The 19,155-nt window shown below is 46.0% G+C and overlaps 1 protein-coding gene across 6 annotated transcripts in view; it reads left to right on the forward strand.

Moving 5' to 3' along the window:
* Nucleotides 1-19,155, forward strand: part of LOC109896330 (cadherin EGF LAG seven-pass G-type receptor 1) — a 125,635-nt gene that overhangs the window by 75,259 nt on the left and 31,221 nt on the right. For all 6 annotated transcript variants that reach the window (XM_031832023.1, XM_031832022.1, XM_031832027.1 and 3 more), the window contains exon 8: nucleotides 17,841-17,998. In XM_031832023.1, coding sequence (XP_031687883.1) covers nucleotides 17,841-17,998 — 158 coding nt within the window. The remainder of the gene's footprint in view (nucleotides 1-17,840; nucleotides 17,999-19,155) is intronic.

Raw genomic sequence — 19,155 nt, forward strand, 5'->3', positions numbered from 1 at the left:
ATAGAGCAGCGAGCACCAGACCATTAGAGACCTGATGGTCGTTAGTGAGTTGGGTAGTACCAATGCAATATCCAGAGTGCATAAGAGGAGATTACCGTGACTATACTGTCACATGGAATTCCTTTTTTCAAGAAAAAGTAGCACTTTATTTCTGCATTGATCGGAGTATTTATTGGCGCATACAAACCGGCTTAAGTTTCGGCATAAATCGGCTGAAGTACCCCCTCATGTGCATTTTACCAGTAGGTCTATGGTCTCATGAGTCTTCTCAAGTACCCCCTGTGGATAAGCCAAGTACCCACATGGGCCCTTGTACCCCTGGTTGGGAACCACTGTCCTAGGACCAGAGGGAGTAGCACAGGCAGTGACCATGCGAGTTGGCTATACACAGTATTAGCAGATCTGGGACCAGGCTACACAAACAGGTCTAGCCTCACTGGACCCCCTGCTGGGTCATTCTCACAGGACAACGCAGTGTTTGCCTGCTCTCTCTCTCCTCTCTCACCCTCCACCAGTTTTATCTTATTACCTCAGCCATGCTAGCTCTACCAAGCAGAGCAGCTAGTGTTATGGCAGAGGGATTTGCTTGTGTTTCAGGAAGCATTTTTACCCAGGACAGCCAGTGTGATATACAGTGTCTCTGTTTCTCTGTGTGTCTCTGCTCTACGAATGATCATTTCTATGCAAACAGTGCAGAGAGATGATGGAGGGGTAGTGTGGTAGTGGGGATGATCTATCTACTCACAGTGAGATTTATCCCCCAACAGATAACTGGACTCTGGGGTGGGCGTTATGTGTTCCAACACCCAGGTGGAGACCCCTGTAGGGGTGTGGGGTGTGGGCATAGGGGTGTGTGCGTGTGTGTGTGTGGGGGGGGGGGGCTCTGCTGCTCCCTAAATGTCTGAGGGGTTAAATGTATGTTTTCTAGGTTAAAGCCAGTCTCTATGTCTCGTAGGGGAGTGTTTTAAAGGAAGCCAGCTTGTTATTCTTTGGTATGTCTTGACGCTCATTACTCCAGAGCTCAAAGGCAGAATTTGTCATCAGTGCTAGCACCTCAGAACAGTTAAGAAGGCTCTGTTCACTGCTCACAGCTGGACTCATGATCATAAACTCTGAGTGAGTTAAAATGTGTATTTTAAAATGGGAGTCATATCCGCCAAAGTCATTGGTTTTGTAGGGAGATAATATTTGTGGTTCACTATATTAGCTGATATACCTGGAGTTATAACTGATATAACTTTTTTTATTTATCCGGCTCAGCATTTTAGTGCTGAGCCGAGAACGTACAGAATAATCCAGTCACTGAGATCTAAATGAGCAAAAGCTATTTCTCTCAAACATGCATACACATGCATACTCCCTGTCATGCAGACACAGACAAACACACACACGTACACTAGACTAGAGGATCCACTGTTGGTGCTGTAGTCCACATACACACGCACACACACATGCACACGCACACACACACACACACACACACACACACACACACACACACACACACACACACACACACACACACACACACACACACACACACTGGTTGCAGATCTTAATGGATCTAACACACCCCTCTCTCTCCCATGGTCTACCCAGGACAGCCTGCACCTGCTGGGGTCCAGTGGGGTGCTGGGGGTCCCTCTTTATACTGCCTGGCTGGAGCTGACACACAAGGAGGTACAGTAGCATGGCCTCTAGTGTCTTAGCTCTAGTACTGGTGTTAGTTCTAGTACTGCAAGTACTGGTGGTAGTACTAGTCTTGGGGTTAGTCTGGCTCTAGTCTGGTCTCTGGTCTTGCTCTAGTTGTGGTCTAGTCTTGCGGTGGTTCTATGGTTAGTTTGGTTCTAGTCCATAGTGTGTTATCCAACATGTTGTTGAGTGTCTCACAGGTTTGCATGTCTTTACAGCAGGGTTCCCCAACTCGATTCGGCCCGCGGGTGCTTTTATTTGGCCCCCCAAGTTTTTTAAATGCACAAAAATACAAAATTGGGGGGTGGGACGGGACATAAAAGACTGGATAAACACCAGTCAGCTCCAAGTGATTTTTTTAAAAGATATCTGTTCTCAAGAATTCCCACCCATAATAGAGATAATAGAGAGATGTGATTGTGTGCAAATGTAAGCAAGGTTTAAGATGATTATGTTTTAGTCAAACATTATATCTGTATGGGCTTCTTGCCGTCAATTTGCAGTCTACAAATGACTTGTAAACATGTTCCGGCACCCCAACCTTCCCCTAAAGTAAAAATCGTCCCTCGGCTGAATCTAGTTGATGATCCCTGCTTTACAGACTCCATTCTTTAACAGAGTTACTTCACTTCTTGTCGTGGGTTTCCATTTGATTTCCATTCATTTCACTGTAGCTACATTTTCCTTCACTGAAAACACAATGCTCACACATTAAAAAGGTGTGTTTGTGTTCGTCAACATCTCTCTATGCTGCAGCCTCTCAAACACCTACAGGGAATCTTGCAGGAGCGCTGCGCACCATGAGCTACAAGCACCTACTGTAGCGCTCAGCACAGGACGGGTTCAAATGGAGGTGTTTATTGTGAAGTGAGGAGTCAGATTTCAGCCAATCACCAGTCAGAATGGCCCTGACACACAGAGAGGGATCTCTTTCCCTGCTGACATATTTTCTCTAATAGGGCTGGTCGTGTGACCAAGGGAGCAAATAGGAGCAGCAGGATTAAAGAGATTATCTGGTGCTTTTGTATACTTTTTAGCCAGTAGCTCTCACAAGCCAAACGTGGTCCCCAATAATTGCGTACTATGTCACATATATAGTAAGCAATTATCGGGGACCACGTTTGGCTTGCACGTTCACGCAGATGGGCAGGGGACCCTGGGCATCTTTCTTTTGGTGTTTTTCAGATACTGTATGCACACCTCGTCATTGCTCTCTCGCTCTGCTATGTGTGCATCTTGATAGCTGTCACTCAAATGTCGAGGGACTGAAGCTTAATGGCTAGAATTCTAATTGATGTTGGCAAGATTAGGAGTTGGGTGCTTTCTGTCAGTGTGGATGGTACTCTCTCTTTAAATGTTAATCTCATCAATTTGATTTCCTCTGAGTGATAATAAGGATACTTTGGGATAGATGACTTGCTAATAGGAGAGATTCATTGGGATTAATGTATTAAAGATGGCTACATTAAAGGGATTGTGTGAAGGATTTAAACGTGGGCCTTCCAAACCTCTCCAGCTGTATTGGTTCCAGCACGGTGTATGCATAACACCAGGACATGATGAGCTAAGCGTAGTGTGTGTGTGTCTACTTGTGAGTTACAGTAGTAGAAAACCGCCGATGTTTAGACAGTGAGTCATAAATCAGCCAGTCTCCACCTGCATTCATGACTGCCTCTTCCTCCCATCCCCCTCTCCCTCCCTCTATCCCTCTTTTACTTTCCCTATCTCCCGGTCTCAATCTCTCCCTCTGTCTGTCTCTTTATGTCTATCACACACTCCCTTGTTCTCTCCATACCTCCCTCCCTCTGTGTTCTAATCCAGGGGCGTTCAACCGGGGATCCATGGTACTGCAGGGGGAAATTATTGGGACAGTTACATTTTTTATATGTTTTTATGAATATCGCAAGCAACCACAGATTACATTAATGTTGAATTTCATACCTACAGTAGAAAAAAGGATAGTACCTTTCCAACTTTATTTCTGGGGGAGAATGGCCCTATCCCTCACCCTCTGATCCAACAGGTCCCAGACATGCTCAATGGGATTGAGATCCGGGCTCTTCGCTGGTCATGGCAGAACACTGACATTCCTGTCTTGGAAGTCACACACAGAACGAGCAGTATGGCTGGTGGCATTGTCATGCTGGAGGGTCTTGTCAGGATGAGCCTGCAGGAAGGGTACCACATGAGGGAGGAGGATGTCTTCGCTGTAATGCACAGCGTTGAGATTGCCTGCCATGACAACAAGCTCAGTCCGATGATGTTGTGACACACCACCCCAGACCATGACGGACCCTCTACCTCCAAATCAATCCCGCTCCAGAGTACAGGCCTCGGTGTAACTCTCATTTCTTCGATGATAAACGCAAATCATTTATCATCACCCCTGGTGAGACAAAACCGCGACTCGCCATTGAAGAGCACTTTTTGCCAGTCCTGTCTGGTCCAGCAACGGTGGGTTTGTGCCCATAGGCGACGTTGTTGCCAGTGATGTCTGATGAGGACCTGTCTTACAACAGGCCTACAAGCCCTGAGTCCAGCCTCTCTCGGCCTATTGCGGACAGTCTGAACACTGATGGAGGGATTGTGCGTTCCTGGTGTAACTCGGGCAGTTGTTGTTGCCATCCTGTACCTGTCCCGCAGGTGTGATGTTCGGATGTACCGATCCTGTGCAGGTGTTGTTACACGTGGTCTGCCACTGTGAGGATGATCAGCTGTTCGTCCTGTCTCCCTGTAGCGCTGTTTTAGGAGTCTCACAGTACGGACATTGCAATTTATTGCCCTGGCCACATCTACAGTCCTCATGCCTAAGGCACGTTCACGCAGATGGGCAGGGACCTTGGGCATCTTTATTTTGGTGTTTTTCAGAGTCAGTAGAAAGGCCTCTTTAGTGTCCTAAGTTTTCATAACTGTGACCTTAATTGCCTACCGTCTGTAAGCTGTTAGTATCTTAACGACTGTTCCACAGGTGCATGTTCATTCGTTGTTTGTGGTTCATTGAACAAGCATGGGAAACAATGTTTAAACCCTTTACAATGAAGATCTGTGAAGTTGTTTTTACGAATTAGCTTTGAAAGACAGGGTCCTGAGAAAGGGACGCTTATGTTGCCGGTTTGCCTGAGTCGGGGTCCCTGTGCAAGAAATTGTTGAAGACCCCTGTTGTAATTCCTGTGTCCTATTCCAGACCAATTGCTGTTTGCCAGAGAGCCAGAGATTCCACGCAGCTCATGTAGCATGACTCAATGATAGAGAGAGAGGAGGGAGAACGTGGTCAGGAGAAAGAGAACTTGTGAGGGTGCTATGAAGGGATTTATTATTAGTGCTGTAAACACCTGTCTCCTGCCTCTGTCTTTTACCCCCCACCCCTCTCTCTCTCTCTCTCTCTGTCCCTTTCTTCCCTTACTCACTCTGTCCATTTCTCTTACTCATAAGCCGTGTTAATGTGTAACAGCATTCACTGCCAGACATTCTTATGGGTGTTTGATGCTTTCAATACTCCTAGGCTTGTATAAAACATGTATAACAGTAACCTTTCACACCAATAGTGGGGAGTTTCTAGTAAGATAGTAATTTCACAGATATTCCAACTAGCTTTAAATTTCAATATCCGCTCACGGGATTCCTATGATAGAGGCTCCATATTTGAAGGTTTCCTATTCCTCAGCATATCATTTGTCCGGCTCAAGATATTCAGAGGACAATGCTGCTGTCCATCTGGCATCGCCCAGAGAAAGAGCAGAACACTGATATATGTGTGTGTGTTATAGAGAAGGCATCAGGGTAACATATAGGGTTGAACGTCTGCCTCATGTCCTGTGGGAGAGAGAGCAACATTGTTACCCATTGTATATCCTCAGGGTGTGTGTATCTGTGTGTGTGTGTGTGTGTGTGTGTGTGTGTGTGTGTGTGTGTGTGTGTGTGTGTGTGTGTGTGTGTGTGTGTGTGTGTGTGTGTGTGTGTGTGTGTGTGTGTGTGTGTGTGTGTGTGTGTGGGTGGGTGGGTGGGTGGGTGCGTATGCATGCATGTATGCGTGTATGAATAATTGACAGCTCTAGGTTTACAGTGCCAGAGGATAGGTGAGGTAACGGTCAAAGAACACATGGGGACGTACACTGACACCCAACCCCACACAAGACAAGCACACATACACACCAGACCAAACACACGCATACACACACCATGCATGCACAGACACACACACACACACACATTGAACATTTGCCTTTCCCCTCCCTCCGTAGGAGCACACAAAGCAAAGGATGGCAGGAGATACAGCTGTTCAAAAATATTCTGGAGGTTGGAATGCGAGAGAGACAGAGAAAGAGAGAGAAAAAGGTTGGCGATTGCATGTCCTCGGTGAAACCAACGTCAAATCAGAGCCTTTGCTCCCAACTTCCTTCCTTATGAAAATACCCCCGCTCACCCTTTCCTCTCCTCCGCTAGTAACTTCCTAGAGCGTGGGCCTGACTCACACACTTACTTACTTGAGGTAGTCCATCGTATGCGATGATGACTTCCACTACTGCTTGTGGGTTTGCTGATGACTATAATCCGATGCGGGATGCACACGATCTGCCACAGACAGAGCACACAAAGGCCTGTCCCGTTGATGCTGGTGCAGGCGTTGTGGTCGTATGTCTTCTCTGTCGATCCTCTGGTATCCGGACGGCATGGCCGAGCCATCTAAGCTGGTGGTGTCTGACGGATGCCTCAATGCTCCTGCAGTTGGTTCTCTGAAGATTCTCTGTGTGTGGAACACGGTCCTGCCAGGTCACTTTCGAAATGCATTGTAGGCATTTTATGTGAAAGGACTCCAGTTGTTTTAAGTGTCGGCTGTAGGCTGTCAATGTTTCACATCCATAAAGGAGTGTATATACACACTGCCACTTTGGTGTGTAGGTTCAGGTTGTTGAAACCCCTCTTCCTTAGCCGTCCAAAGGAGGATGAGGCCTGTTTGACCCGATTTTGGATATCCTGGATGATGTTGCGGTCGTCTGAGAGGATGCTTTCAGGATATTTAAAGTGTGGCACAATGGCAAGTGAGGAGTCAGAGATGGAGAACGCGGGTATTTCAGGCAGAGGATCAGATGACCACTGACATAGGACCTCTGTTTTTGGGATGTTAACAGACAGCCCCCGATTCTGCTGTATTCCCTCAACAGTTGCTGTGAGGGTGGCTTGTAAAAAAGCTTGTGGGGTATGTGCCACAGGAACGCGAACATCGGCGTTACGTGTTCAGAATAGAGCTTCGTGGAGGCTTGAAGCCTCCTAATGTTGAAGAGGTTCCCGTCCAATCTGATGTCCAGGGTTTCCCCGTTGTCTTTGTGCGGGAGTGTTGTGACACAGCGGAGGAAAACTGATACGCACGCGCACACACACACACCCTCCCACTCCACGGCCCTAACACTGCCTTGTGACCCAAAATGTACTCCTGGAAAGAGGCCAGTCATGACATTAGCAGTATTACAAGTCCTCATAAAGTGGTTCGATTTTTATTTTTCAGAGTTTTTTTTCACCTCTTTTTGTTTGTAATCTGATACATCCACCACTGACCTTAACCTCCCTCCCGGGTAGTAAAGTTGTCATATGTGTGTCAGACAAGAGGTCTAAGGATGAAAATATAATGTTAGTTAGTCAGTGTTCAGTCCTAGGGGCTATTTGGGGGTAGTTACCGCAGTGTTTTCTGTGTTGTCAGCTCTGTCAGTAATCTTACACCCTACATACCGTGCTGCAGGGCACACTGAGTGGTAAAACATTTTTTGAAACTTTCGTAAACTAACACTCACACTTGACTTTTCCCCTCTACTACCACTGACTTTGCTGAAAGCTACTTTGAGGGAAATGTACTTACTATGACTGACGTATGTGGTTGTCCCACCTAGTTATCTTAAGATCAATGCACTAACTGTAAGTCGCAATGGATAAGATCGTCTGCTAATTGACGTGAGGCCATAACATGGAGTGTTATGCCTGTACTGACTTGTGTTAGAGCTGAAAACAAGTACACAGAGCTAGAGTTAGTTGGTTCACACACTCAAAGAGGCGGTGAGAAGAGAGAGTGTGTGTACGTATGCGTTTGTGCGTGTGTCTGTCTGTCTGTGTGGGTTACTTGTTGCTTGTGTTCTCTGACCTTCTCCTCTTTGTCAGTCGCCGTATGGATCAAGTGTGTTGCTATGGCACCAGCTAGGCTATCGTCCCCAGAGACTAGCTAGGAGATGAACGGCAGAATTGTCAACACCCCAGAGAGAGAGAGAAAGAAAGAGGGGGAGAAAGAGAGAAAGAAATGGGGTAAACTGGAGACTCCCAGGGGGCCCTGTCTGTGAGCCAAGTCCACTTTTAGTCGGGGGATCAGAAACTCTGTTGAAACTGAAACTGTATAGGGCCTAGGCCTTCATTTCTGCTGAAAACTCTGTTGTAACTCGATACATTTCTCCCATACATACAGATCTAACTGTCGGTATGCTGAATAACAGTCAGTGTCACTGAAAGCCCCATTCCATATAAAGGGCAACATTATTTCACACAGGACTTAGTCAAATGTCTACTGTATGTATGTCTTGGAGCTGTATTGGAGAAGTCCCTTTCCTCTGTGTGTGTGTGGGTGTGGGTGTGGGTGTGTGTGTGTGTGTGCGTGTGCGTGGGAGACACTTGTGACCAGCTGATAGCTGGGTGAATGGTAAAGTTTCAAATCAAATCAAATTTTATTTGTCACGTGCGCCGAATAAAACAGGTGTAGACCATACAGCGAAATGCTTACTTACAATCCCTTAACCAGCAATGCAGTTTTAAGAAAAATATGTGTTAAGTTAAAAATAGATAAGTAAAAAAAATAAGAAAAAAATTTAACAAATCATTCAAGAGCAGCAGTAAAATAACAATAGCGAGGCTACATACAGGGGGTACCGGTACAGAGTCAATGTGCCGTTTAGTCCAGGTAATTGAGGTAATATGTACATGTAGGTAGAGTTAAAGTGACTATGCATAGATAATAAACAGAGATTAGCAGCAGCGTAAAAGGGGGGGAGTAGCCATTTGATTAGCTGTTCAGGAGTCTTATGGCATGGGGGTAAAAGCTGTTGAAAGGCCTTTTTGGACTTAGACTTGGCGCTCCGGTACCGCTTGCCGTGCAGTAGCAGAGGGAACAGTCTATGACTAGAGTGGCTGGAGTCTTTGACAATTTTATGGCCTTCCTCTGACACCGCCTGGTATAGAAGTCCTGGATGGCAGGAAGCTTGGCCCCAGTGATGTCCTGTGCCGTACGCACTACCCTCTGTAGTGCCTTGCGGTTGGAGGCCGAGCAGTTGCCCCTGCGCATATGTCAATACGCCAGACACATATCGGACCCCTATCCTGGGATTTCGGTGTGTGTGAGTGTGAAGTGAGTTTTGAGCACAGACTGCTGCAGACCCTACACCGTTCGGTGTGGACCCCCATATACCACATCTGGACCTGCATCTGTTCCTCTCCATCTTTCTACCCTACACCGTTCGGTGTGGACCCCCATATACCACATCTGGACCTGCATCTGTTCCTCTCCATCTTTCTTTCTTTCTCTCCTCTCTCGGTCTGTCTCTCTCTTTCTCTCTTTTTTCTCTAGATTAGAACAGACCATGCAATTACACACTCTAGTGATAAAACACCTGCATTCCCAGCCCTGCATGGCTGAGGACATAGGGGAACACGAAGGTGAGACTGACTACATATCCTCCACTCTGTGTGGTTTTACTAACTACTAGCTTCTGTTGAAGAAAGTCTGTCACCACCACTCACATTGGCTCACACAACAACGTGGTTCAGAAGTGAAGAACCATCACAGGCATTTAAAGGGGCAATCTGCTTTTGAAATTGGTTACATTTCTCCAGCCTCAATCCTCAGCTATTTACCAAATCAGTGACAGTTTGTTTTACTCACTGCTTTAGCACACTCTGCTAACCCTGATGTCCTTGCCGTGTCTGAATCCTGGCTTAGGAAGGCCACCAAAAATTCTGAGATTTCCATACCCAACTATAACATTTTCCATCAAGATAGAACTGCCAAAGGGGGAAGAGTTGCAGTCTACTGCAGAGATAGCCTGCAAAGTAATGTCATACTTTCCAGGTCCATACCCAAACAGTTCAAACTACTAATTTTAAAAATGACTCTCTCCAGAAATAATTCTCTCACTGTTGCCGCCTGCTACCGACCCCCCTCAGCTCCCAGCTGTGCCCTGGACACCATTTGTGAATTGATCGCCCCCCATCTAGCTTCAGAGTTTGTTCTGTTAGGTGACCTAAACTGGGATATATGCTTAACACCCCAGCAGTCCTACAATCTAAGCTAGATGCCCTCAATCTCACACAAATCATCAAGGAACCCACCAGGTACAACCCTAAATCTGTAAACAAGGGCACTCTCATAAACTGGCCCTCCAAATACACCTCCGCTGTCTCCTCCAACCAGGATCTCAGCGATCACTGCCTCATTGCCTGTATCCGCTACGGATCCACAGTCAAACGACCACCCCTCATCACTGTCAAACGCTCCCTAAAATACTTCTGCGAGCAGGCCTTTCTAATCGACCTGGCCCGGGTATCCTGGAAGGATATTGACCTCATTCCGTCAGTTGAGGATGCCTGGTCATTCTTTAAAAGTAACTTCCTCACCATTTTAGATAAGCATGCTCCGTTCAAAAAATGCAGAACTAAGAACAGATATAGCCCTTGGCTCACTCCAGACCTGACTGCCCTCGACCAGCACAAAAACATCCTGTGGCGGACTGCAATAGCATCGAATAGTCCCCGCGATATGCAACTGTTCAGGGAAGTCAGGAACCAATACACGCAGTCAGTCAGGAAAGCCAAGGCCGGCTTCTTCAGGCAGAAATTTGCATCCTGTAGCTCTAACTCCAAAAAGTTCTGGGACACTGTAAAGTCCATGGAGAACAAGAGCACCTCCTCTCAGCTGCCCACTGCACTGAGGCTAGGTAACACGGTCACCACCAATAAATCCATGATAATCAAAAACTTCAACAAGCATTTCTCAACGGCTGGCCATGCCTTCATCCTGGCTACTCCAACCTCGGCCAACAGCTCTGCCCCCCCCCCCCCCCGCAGCTACTCGCCCAAGCCTCTCCAAGTTCTCCTTTACCCAAATCCAGATAGCAGATGTTCTGAAGGAGCTGCAAAACCTGGACCCGTACAAATCAGCTGGGCTTGACAATCTGGACCCTCTATTTCTGAAACTATCCGCCGCCATTGTCGCAACCCCTATTACCAGCCTGTTCAACCTCTCTTTCATATCGTCTGAGATCCCCCAAGGATTGGAAAGCTGCCGCAGTCATCCCCCTCTTCAAAGGGGGAGACACCCTGGACCCAAACTGTTACTGTTACAAACTGTAATTATTCGCCTACCTCCTCATGCCTTTTGCACACAATGTATACAGACTCTCTTTTTTTTTCTACTGTGTTATTGACTTGTTAATTGTTTACTCCATGTGTAACTCTGTGTTGTCTGTTCACACTGCTATGCTTTATCTTGGCCAGGTCGCAGTTGTAAATGAGAACTTGTTCTCAACTAGCCTACCTGGTTAAATAAAGGTGTTCTCAACTAGCCTACCTGGTTAAATAAAGGTTAAATAAAAAATTATATAATAAATAAACGGGGTGACAGCTTTGTTATTGTTTCAACAGCTGATTGCCCCTTTAAGGGTACAAGACAGGAAAGGGGGATGTCTGTGGTTACCATGAGATCCCAGGGGGCACCCAGGTACAGGTCCCGGGGGAGAATGGCACTGTGCCAGAGACGGAGGTGTGTTCTCATTATAAATCGCATACCTGCATGATGTATATCACCTGCTGCAATACATATATCACCTCTGATTTCACCATACATGTACTGTATATTATAAACCAGGTAGTTTGGGTCTTGGATGCTGATTGGCTGAAAGCCGTGGTATATTAGACATTATAAACTGGGTGGTTTGAGCCCTGAATACGGATTGGCTGAAAGCCGTGGTTTATCACGGGTATGACATAACATAACTTTTTACTGTTCTAATTACATTGGTAACCAGTTTATAATAGCAATAAGGCACCTTGGGGGTTTGTAGTACAGTATATGACCAATTTATCACGGCTAATGGCTGTATCCACGTTGCGTCGAGCAAAGAACAGCCCTTAGTTGTGGTATATTGGCCATATACCACACCTCCTCTGTCCTTATTGCTTAACTATAAACTGGGTGGTTCGAGCCCTGAATGCTGATTGGCTGACAGTCATGGAATATCAGACCGTATACCACGGGTATGACAAAACATTTATTTTTACTGCTCTTTTCACATTGGTAACCAGATTAAAATAGCAATAAGGCACCTCAGGGTCTGTGGTATATGGCCAATATACCTCACGCCCTCATGCCTTATTGCTTAAATATACCACGGTATGCGGGGTTTGTTCTGGAGTAAAAAGGGGCTTAGGTGGTGGGTGTAGCAAGGAGGTGTGGCAGTGGGCGTGCTCGGCCCGTCGCCGAGGCTGAATTTTAGAAATGCTTTTATTATAAAACATTTTTTTATAAAAAAAATAACCCAAGAATTTCAATGCCAGATAAATCCCTGGTATGATGCAAAATTACTTATTTACTGCTCTAATTATGTTGGTAACCAGTTTATAATAGCAATAAGGCACCTTTGGGGTTTGTGGTATATGGCTAATAAACCATGGCTACGGGCTGTATCCAGGCACTCCGCATTGCGTTGTGCATAAGAACAACCGTTAGCCGTGGTATATTGGCCATATACCACACCTCCGTATTGCTTAATTATATAACGACCTGAGTAGGGCTGTGCTGGTCATGAAATTCTATCAGCCGGCGATTGTCAAGCAAATAACTTCTGGTTTCACAATAAATTACCCTTTAATTAACATAAACACATTTAGCATCTCCTGGCTTCCACGCATAGCCTACAAGCCACTGATGCAGACCTTTGCAACATCTACATTTTAAAAAGTCTAATAAATCCATGTGATATAGCCTACACCATCACAATAAATGCATGATTTATTTTAGACAGGTCTAAAGAAGCATGATATGAAGAAAATGTAGTCTATTTCAGAAGAACAGAATAGTATACTCTTGAGTTGTCCTTATGTTAGGTCCTGATCTGGCTGTGCCATATGGCTGTGGGCTACACTAGTGCATTTAGCAGACAAGATTTGCTTAGAATTCTGTGGCATTGTTTTATAGTATGACGATGCTATGTAACATAGCTAAATAAAATTGAAAGGACATTTCTTCCAAATGATTTCCGAGGGAGTGCTCATATGATTTCCGAGGGAGTGCTCACAAGATTTCCGAGGGAGTGCTCATATGATTTCCGAGGGAGTGCTCATATGATTTCCGAGGGAGTGCTCACATGATTTCCGAGGGAGTGCTCATATGATTTCCGAGGGAGTGCTCATATGATTTCCGAGGGAGTGCTCATATGATTTCCGAGGGAGTGCTCACAAGATTTCCGAGGGAGTGCTCATATGATTTCCGAGGGAGTGCTCATATGATTTCCGAGGGAGTGCTCACATGATTTCCGAGGGAGTGCTCATATGATTTCCGAGGGAGTGCTCATATGATTTCCGAGGGAGTGCTCATATGATTTCCGAGGGAGTGCTCACATGATTCCCGAGGGAGTGCTCATATGATTTCCGAGGGAGTGCTCATATGATTTCCGAGGGAGTGCTCACATGATTTCCGAGGGAGTGCTCATATGATTTCCGAAGGAGTGCTCACATGATTTCCCAGGGAGTGCTCACATGATTTCCAAGGGAGTGCTCACATGATTTCCGAGGGAGTACTCACATGATTTCAGAGGGAGTGCTCATATGATTTCCGAGGGAGTGCTCACATGATTTCCGAGGGAGTGCTCACATGATTTCCGAGGGAGTGCTCATATGATTTCCGATGGAGTGCTCATGTGATTTCCGAAGGAGTGCTCACATGATTTCCGAGGGAGTGCTCATATGATTTCCGAGGGAGTGCTCATATGATTTCCGAGGGAGTGCTCACATGATTTCCGAGGGAGTGCTCACATGATTTCCGAGGGAGTGCTCACATGATTTCCGAGGGAGTGCTCACATGATTTTCGAGGGAGTGCTCACATGATTTCCGAGGGAGTGCTCACATGATTTCCGAGGGAGTGCTCATATGATTTCCGAGGGAGTGCTCACATGATTTCCGAGGGAGTGCTCATATGATTTCCGAGGGAGTGCTCACATGATTTCTGAGGGAGTGCTCATATGATTTCCGAGGGAGTGCTCATATGATTTCCGAGGGAGTGCTCACATGATTTCCGAGGGAGTGCTCACATGATTTCCGAGGGAGTGCTCACATGCGGCTACTCTGTGTTGAGCAGTTAACAAAGAAGCAGATTCTCCTATATGCTTCATTTAGAATGATTTATTCAACTTTAGCTGGGATTAAAACGTTGGGCTATATGTTTTGATGCGACTCTAATAATGATTTGAAAAAAGTCTCATGAAAGGCATGAGCTCTGCTTTGTTTCTTGTGCAGGCTGCACACTTTTGATAATATTCTCACCGGGTCTCGAATTTCCTGTGGCATCCGCCTTGTGTGGCCTAAATGCCCTCATACAAAAATATCCATGCCTTTTCTTTTGCACATTTTTGCACATTTATAAAAAACTGAAATATCACATTTACATAGGTATTCAGACCCTTTATTCAGTACTTTGTTGAAGAGTCTGTAATCGCTGCCAAAGGGGGCAGCGATTACAGACTCGAGTCTTCAGTATAACGCAACAAGCTTGGCACACCTGTATTTGGGGAGTTTCTCCCATTCTTCTCTGCAGATCCTCTCAAGCTTTGTCAGGTTGGATGGGGAGCGGATTCCGGGCTCTGGCTGGGTCAATCAAGGACATTCAGAGACTTGACCCAAAGCCACTCTTACGTTGTCTTGGCTGTGTGCTTAGGGTCGTTGTCCTGTTGGAAGGTGAACCTTTTCCCCAGCCTGAGGTCCTGAGCACTGTGGAGCTCAGGTTTTAGGTCACCTCCCTGACCAAGGCCTTTCTCCCTCGATTGCTCAGTTTGGCCGGGCGGCCAGGTCTAGGAAGAGTCTTGGTGGTTCCAAACTTTTTTCTCTGACATGCAACTCTCAACTGTGGGACCTTATATAGACAGGTGTATGCCTTTCCAAATCATGTCCAATCAATTGAATTTACCACAGGTGAACTGCAGTGAAGTTGTAGAAACATCTCAAGGATGATCAATGGAAACCGGATGCACCTGAGCTCAATTATGTATTTGTGTTTCTGTTCTAAAGGTATATGTAAAGAGGATATTATATTGTACCTTCCCTAACACAGCCCTCCCTGTCCCCCTGGGCATAAACACACACACACACTCAACTCTTTTCCAGTCCACTGCCGCTGAGTGTGTGTTGCCGCCAATGCGTAAAGAGAGGCCTGGTGTCCCAATCCAAGTATGGAGTGAGATTTCATTGAGTGTGCTTGTGTGTGTGTGTGTGCATGCTGTTAATGGGCCTCTCTGCGTGCCAATGGAGTGGCTTCACCCCTCGTCTCATTAATCATACAGTGTCACTAGGCTGACACTGTTCCCTATGTAGTGCACTGCACTACCTTTGACCAGAGCCCTACATTGCTGTTAAATAGGGTGCCATTTGGAACATAACCAGAGAGTGTGAGAGTGTCTGCTTAGGAGGCCAGTACTGTATACCGTTGACACTTCACCCTGAGAGCCATTGATCTGCTGGCCTGGCCTGTCAATAGGGAGCTGGCTACAACATTTACTACAACATCCACTAGACCTCTATGGTCATTCAGCAGACACTTCACCTACACACAGCTAAGAGGGTAATGTTCATTATCCACTCTGAGAACTGCCCCTCCTTTCTCTCATTCACTTACACTCATTCATTTAGCACATAACTGTTTCTTATCGAATATTGATCTTTTCTCATGGTTATGTGGCAAGGCGAGGAAGTAATTATTTTCTTGTGTTTGGCAGTAAGTGTGTGTGTGTGTGTGTGTGTGTGTGTGTGTGTGTGTGTGTGTGTGTGTGTGTGTGTGTGTGTGTGTGTGTGTGTGTGTGTGTGTGTGTGTGTTTGCATTCGTGGGTTCACGTGAATATGTGCACATTTGTCAGTAATGGTGCCACTACTTTCCCTCTCTCTGCTCTCTGATAAAGAGATTAGACAGAGAGCCGTGTGCTTAGCTCTCTATTCAAGCTCTCATAGTAAATCAAACCGTTAGAGAGTTCTAGTGGTGCCTTCGGAGCGTAGCCAGCCAGCTCCCAGTGCAGCTCTTAAATCAGGCCTGGCCAGCCAGAGTTATGACGCTCTACAGGTTGACCCAGTGTGAGTGCAGACCAGGGCATTGTGCGGTACTGAGCTGTACGTGGTACCAAGAGAAGTTGGCTCGACCTCAAGAAACGCCGCCGCCCGCTCGGCTCGCTACCTCTACTTAAAAAGTTCAAAGCTTTCGAGCTCTATACTTCCTACCTCTTTCTCTCATTTTCTATCTCTCACTCTCTCTCTCTCCCTCAATGAGCCAGAGAATATCTAGGGGTTTCAATAGAGGTTACACCGCAAAGAGCAGTAACCTAAAATGACTTACATCCTCAGACCAGTCCTGTGCGAATTACCTTTTTATTAAGCTTTTGTACTTTGTAAACGTCCAGACACAGTTGGTGGTGTGTTGTCTGAGAGCTATCCCACAATGGCCTGCTCCTGCTCCAGCTTCTGCTGCTGGACCACACCTGCCTGCCTTTCAACAGCCCATCCTCCCCATTGTCACACTTCCACAGGAAAGGGATCAAATATCCTCACTGCTAGACACACACTGTCCCTGTTAAACCCTGTTTGTGTGTGTGTGTGTGTGTGTGTGTGTGTGTGTGTGTGTGTGTGTGTGTGTGTGTGTGTGTGTGTGTGTGTGTGTGTGTGTGTGTGTGTGTGTGTGTGTGTGTGTGTGTGTGTGTGTGTGTGTGTGTGTGTGCGTGTGAGTGAGTGAGAGAAAGAGAGAAACGGGGACAGATAATGAGAGTGTAATGTAGGGAGAGAGTGTAACGAGGTCAGAAGCGCACTGTTGTTTAGGTAGGTCTTTATGTGGAAAATGTGAAAGTGTTTTGAAGGTGGAGAGGTGTGGAGAGTGGTGGAAAGGGGTGGGGCTAAAGGAGTGGTAGTGATAATGCTGCTAAAGGATATTGTGTCCTGGCAACTGTGCCAGCCTGGGACTGCTCTGACCCAAAATGGAGCTCGCTCTCTGTTTCTGTCTCGCTCACAACTTTCTCTTGTTTTTCTCTCATTTTCTTTTCTCTTTCTTTCTAACTATAGTCTCCATCTCTATTTCTGTATTTCTTTCCTCCCACAGCCTGTCTGCCCTACCATACACTGTCCTATTACTTTAATGTTATTTGTCAGTGGTAAACACTCTGCCGGCCCCTCTATCACTTTTTCTTCCTCTCGCGTTCTCCCTTTCTCATTCTCTTCCTCTCTTCTAGCCCAATCTTGAAGCACCCAGGACTTCCTATCTTCTGTAAACTCTGTAGTCTTCTGCATTGTGATCTGTAGTTAGTTATTGTAGGGGCAAGTTCTTTACTGTTCATCTGAGTTGGGGTCTGTACGGGAGTTATTGTACGGGGTAGACTATTTACCTCTTTACTGTTTTCCAGGGAGACAGAGAGACAGATAATCAACTAATCTGTGGTCTCAGGCCAGGCTGTGGAGTAAATACACTGTGAGACAATACTGGTCTTTCCACACAAGTCCACTGCTTGCCTATTGTTAGAGGAAATACATTCCTGCAAATGAATGTTCAGCCTGAGCTTTTGACACTGCGTTTAAAACCAATGAGTTGGATCAGATTTTCTAAACGGATCTTCATTTCTCTCAGATTAACATTCATAGGCCAGAGCCCTTGATCAGGATAATTGCTCTCATCAGTGTCCGTCATGACCAAATGAACCTAATAGCTTTTTACTGTTTACTGTTTCATGCAATCTTTAGAATGCAAACTGTTTTCAAACAGTAAGGAATGAGTAAAAACTGATTTTCAAAGGAGGGAAACTTCTTCATTCCTCCATTATTGATGTTAGTTGTTTTTACCATTCCTGTAATAATCATCAGACCTATGACCTCTGTGTTCCAGCCCAACATTGGTCGACTGGGGATCCCCCATGGACCCTCAGGTGAGAAGGTGGCTGTGGTTGCTGTGGACGACTGTGACATTGCCATGGCAGTTCGTTTTGGCAACCAGATCGGCAATTACTCCTGTGCTGCCCAGGGAACCCAAACAGGACAGAAAAAGTGAGTGTCTCTCTCTGTTTCTCTCTCTCTCTGTTTTTCGTTCACTCGCTCCCTCCTCTCTCTCTCTCTCTGTTTCTTCTCTCTCCCTCTCTTCTCTCTCTCTGTCCCTCCCCCTCTGTCTTCAGGTTCATTCCACTACCTTCAGTAGAGGCTAATATGTGTTAGGCTAATAGGAGTCAGTGTTGTAAGTGCAGGACTGATGTTCAGTCACCTTCATTACACCACATTACCTTGCCTTTCTCTCTCTTAATCGCTCAGGATTGACATGCTCTCAATTGTCAGACGAATATCTCAGACATGGCCTCTTACACAGCCTAACATGGCTTAACCTTTACTTAATCTTTCAGACGTTTACTGCTGCAACTAATTGTTTCTGTATCTGAACCCAAGATCCTTTTCAAATTAGGGATGTTAGGCAAGGCAGCGAGCTAGAACACATTTAGGAAAAGAAGAAAAACACATCAAAGGGACGGGGTAATGAGGCTGCATTCTTTTAGAACCGGTCGCTCCACTATGGTAGGCTCAGAGCTGTTCTACAGTAAAGTACGTGGCTCCGTTTGACTCTGAGGCCGACACCCAGGCTTTTAGGTTAAGTCTTTGACGAAAAGGAGTGAAAGTTACGACGCACCCACACACTATCTATCTGTTTACCTATTTGTCGTTTCAGACTTCACCCTAGCTGTTTCTCCTGAAGTGAGAGGCAACAATCGCCACAAAGCACCGGCCCAAAATAGCATACATTGTGTGACACTCGTTCGACGCGCACTTTGTGGCATTTTTAGACCATATGACATTGGCCTTTTGCCGTTTTCAAATTGATCATATGTTTTACGTTATGCATTGGTGTCGCGTCGCAATAGTTCACGTTAAACCCTGGGCGTTGGATGTTTTGTGAGTTTAGAGGCTTGTGTGTAAGCCAAGTGGCTGCTTTAGCCAGCGTCCTTGCTGCCTGCTAAATCTTCTGGGCCGTTGGTGGTGTTACAGAAGGAGGAATGAATCAAGCCAGCTAGCTGGGTTACAGTGGCTTTGTCCTTTCAGTCAACAAGGCCTGTGACAAATGACTTTTTGCAGGGTAACCATACTACTCACACCATCAGTACCCTGTAATCCCCTTTAGAAAACTTAAGAAACTTTGAGGAAGACTTTGGTGTCTGTCA

Source organism: Oncorhynchus kisutch, linkage group LG9 (genome assembly GCF_002021735.2).
Source record: "Oncorhynchus kisutch isolate 150728-3 linkage group LG9, Okis_V2, whole genome shotgun sequence".
Classification (NCBI taxonomy): domain Eukaryota; kingdom Metazoa; phylum Chordata; class Actinopteri; order Salmoniformes; family Salmonidae; genus Oncorhynchus; species Oncorhynchus kisutch.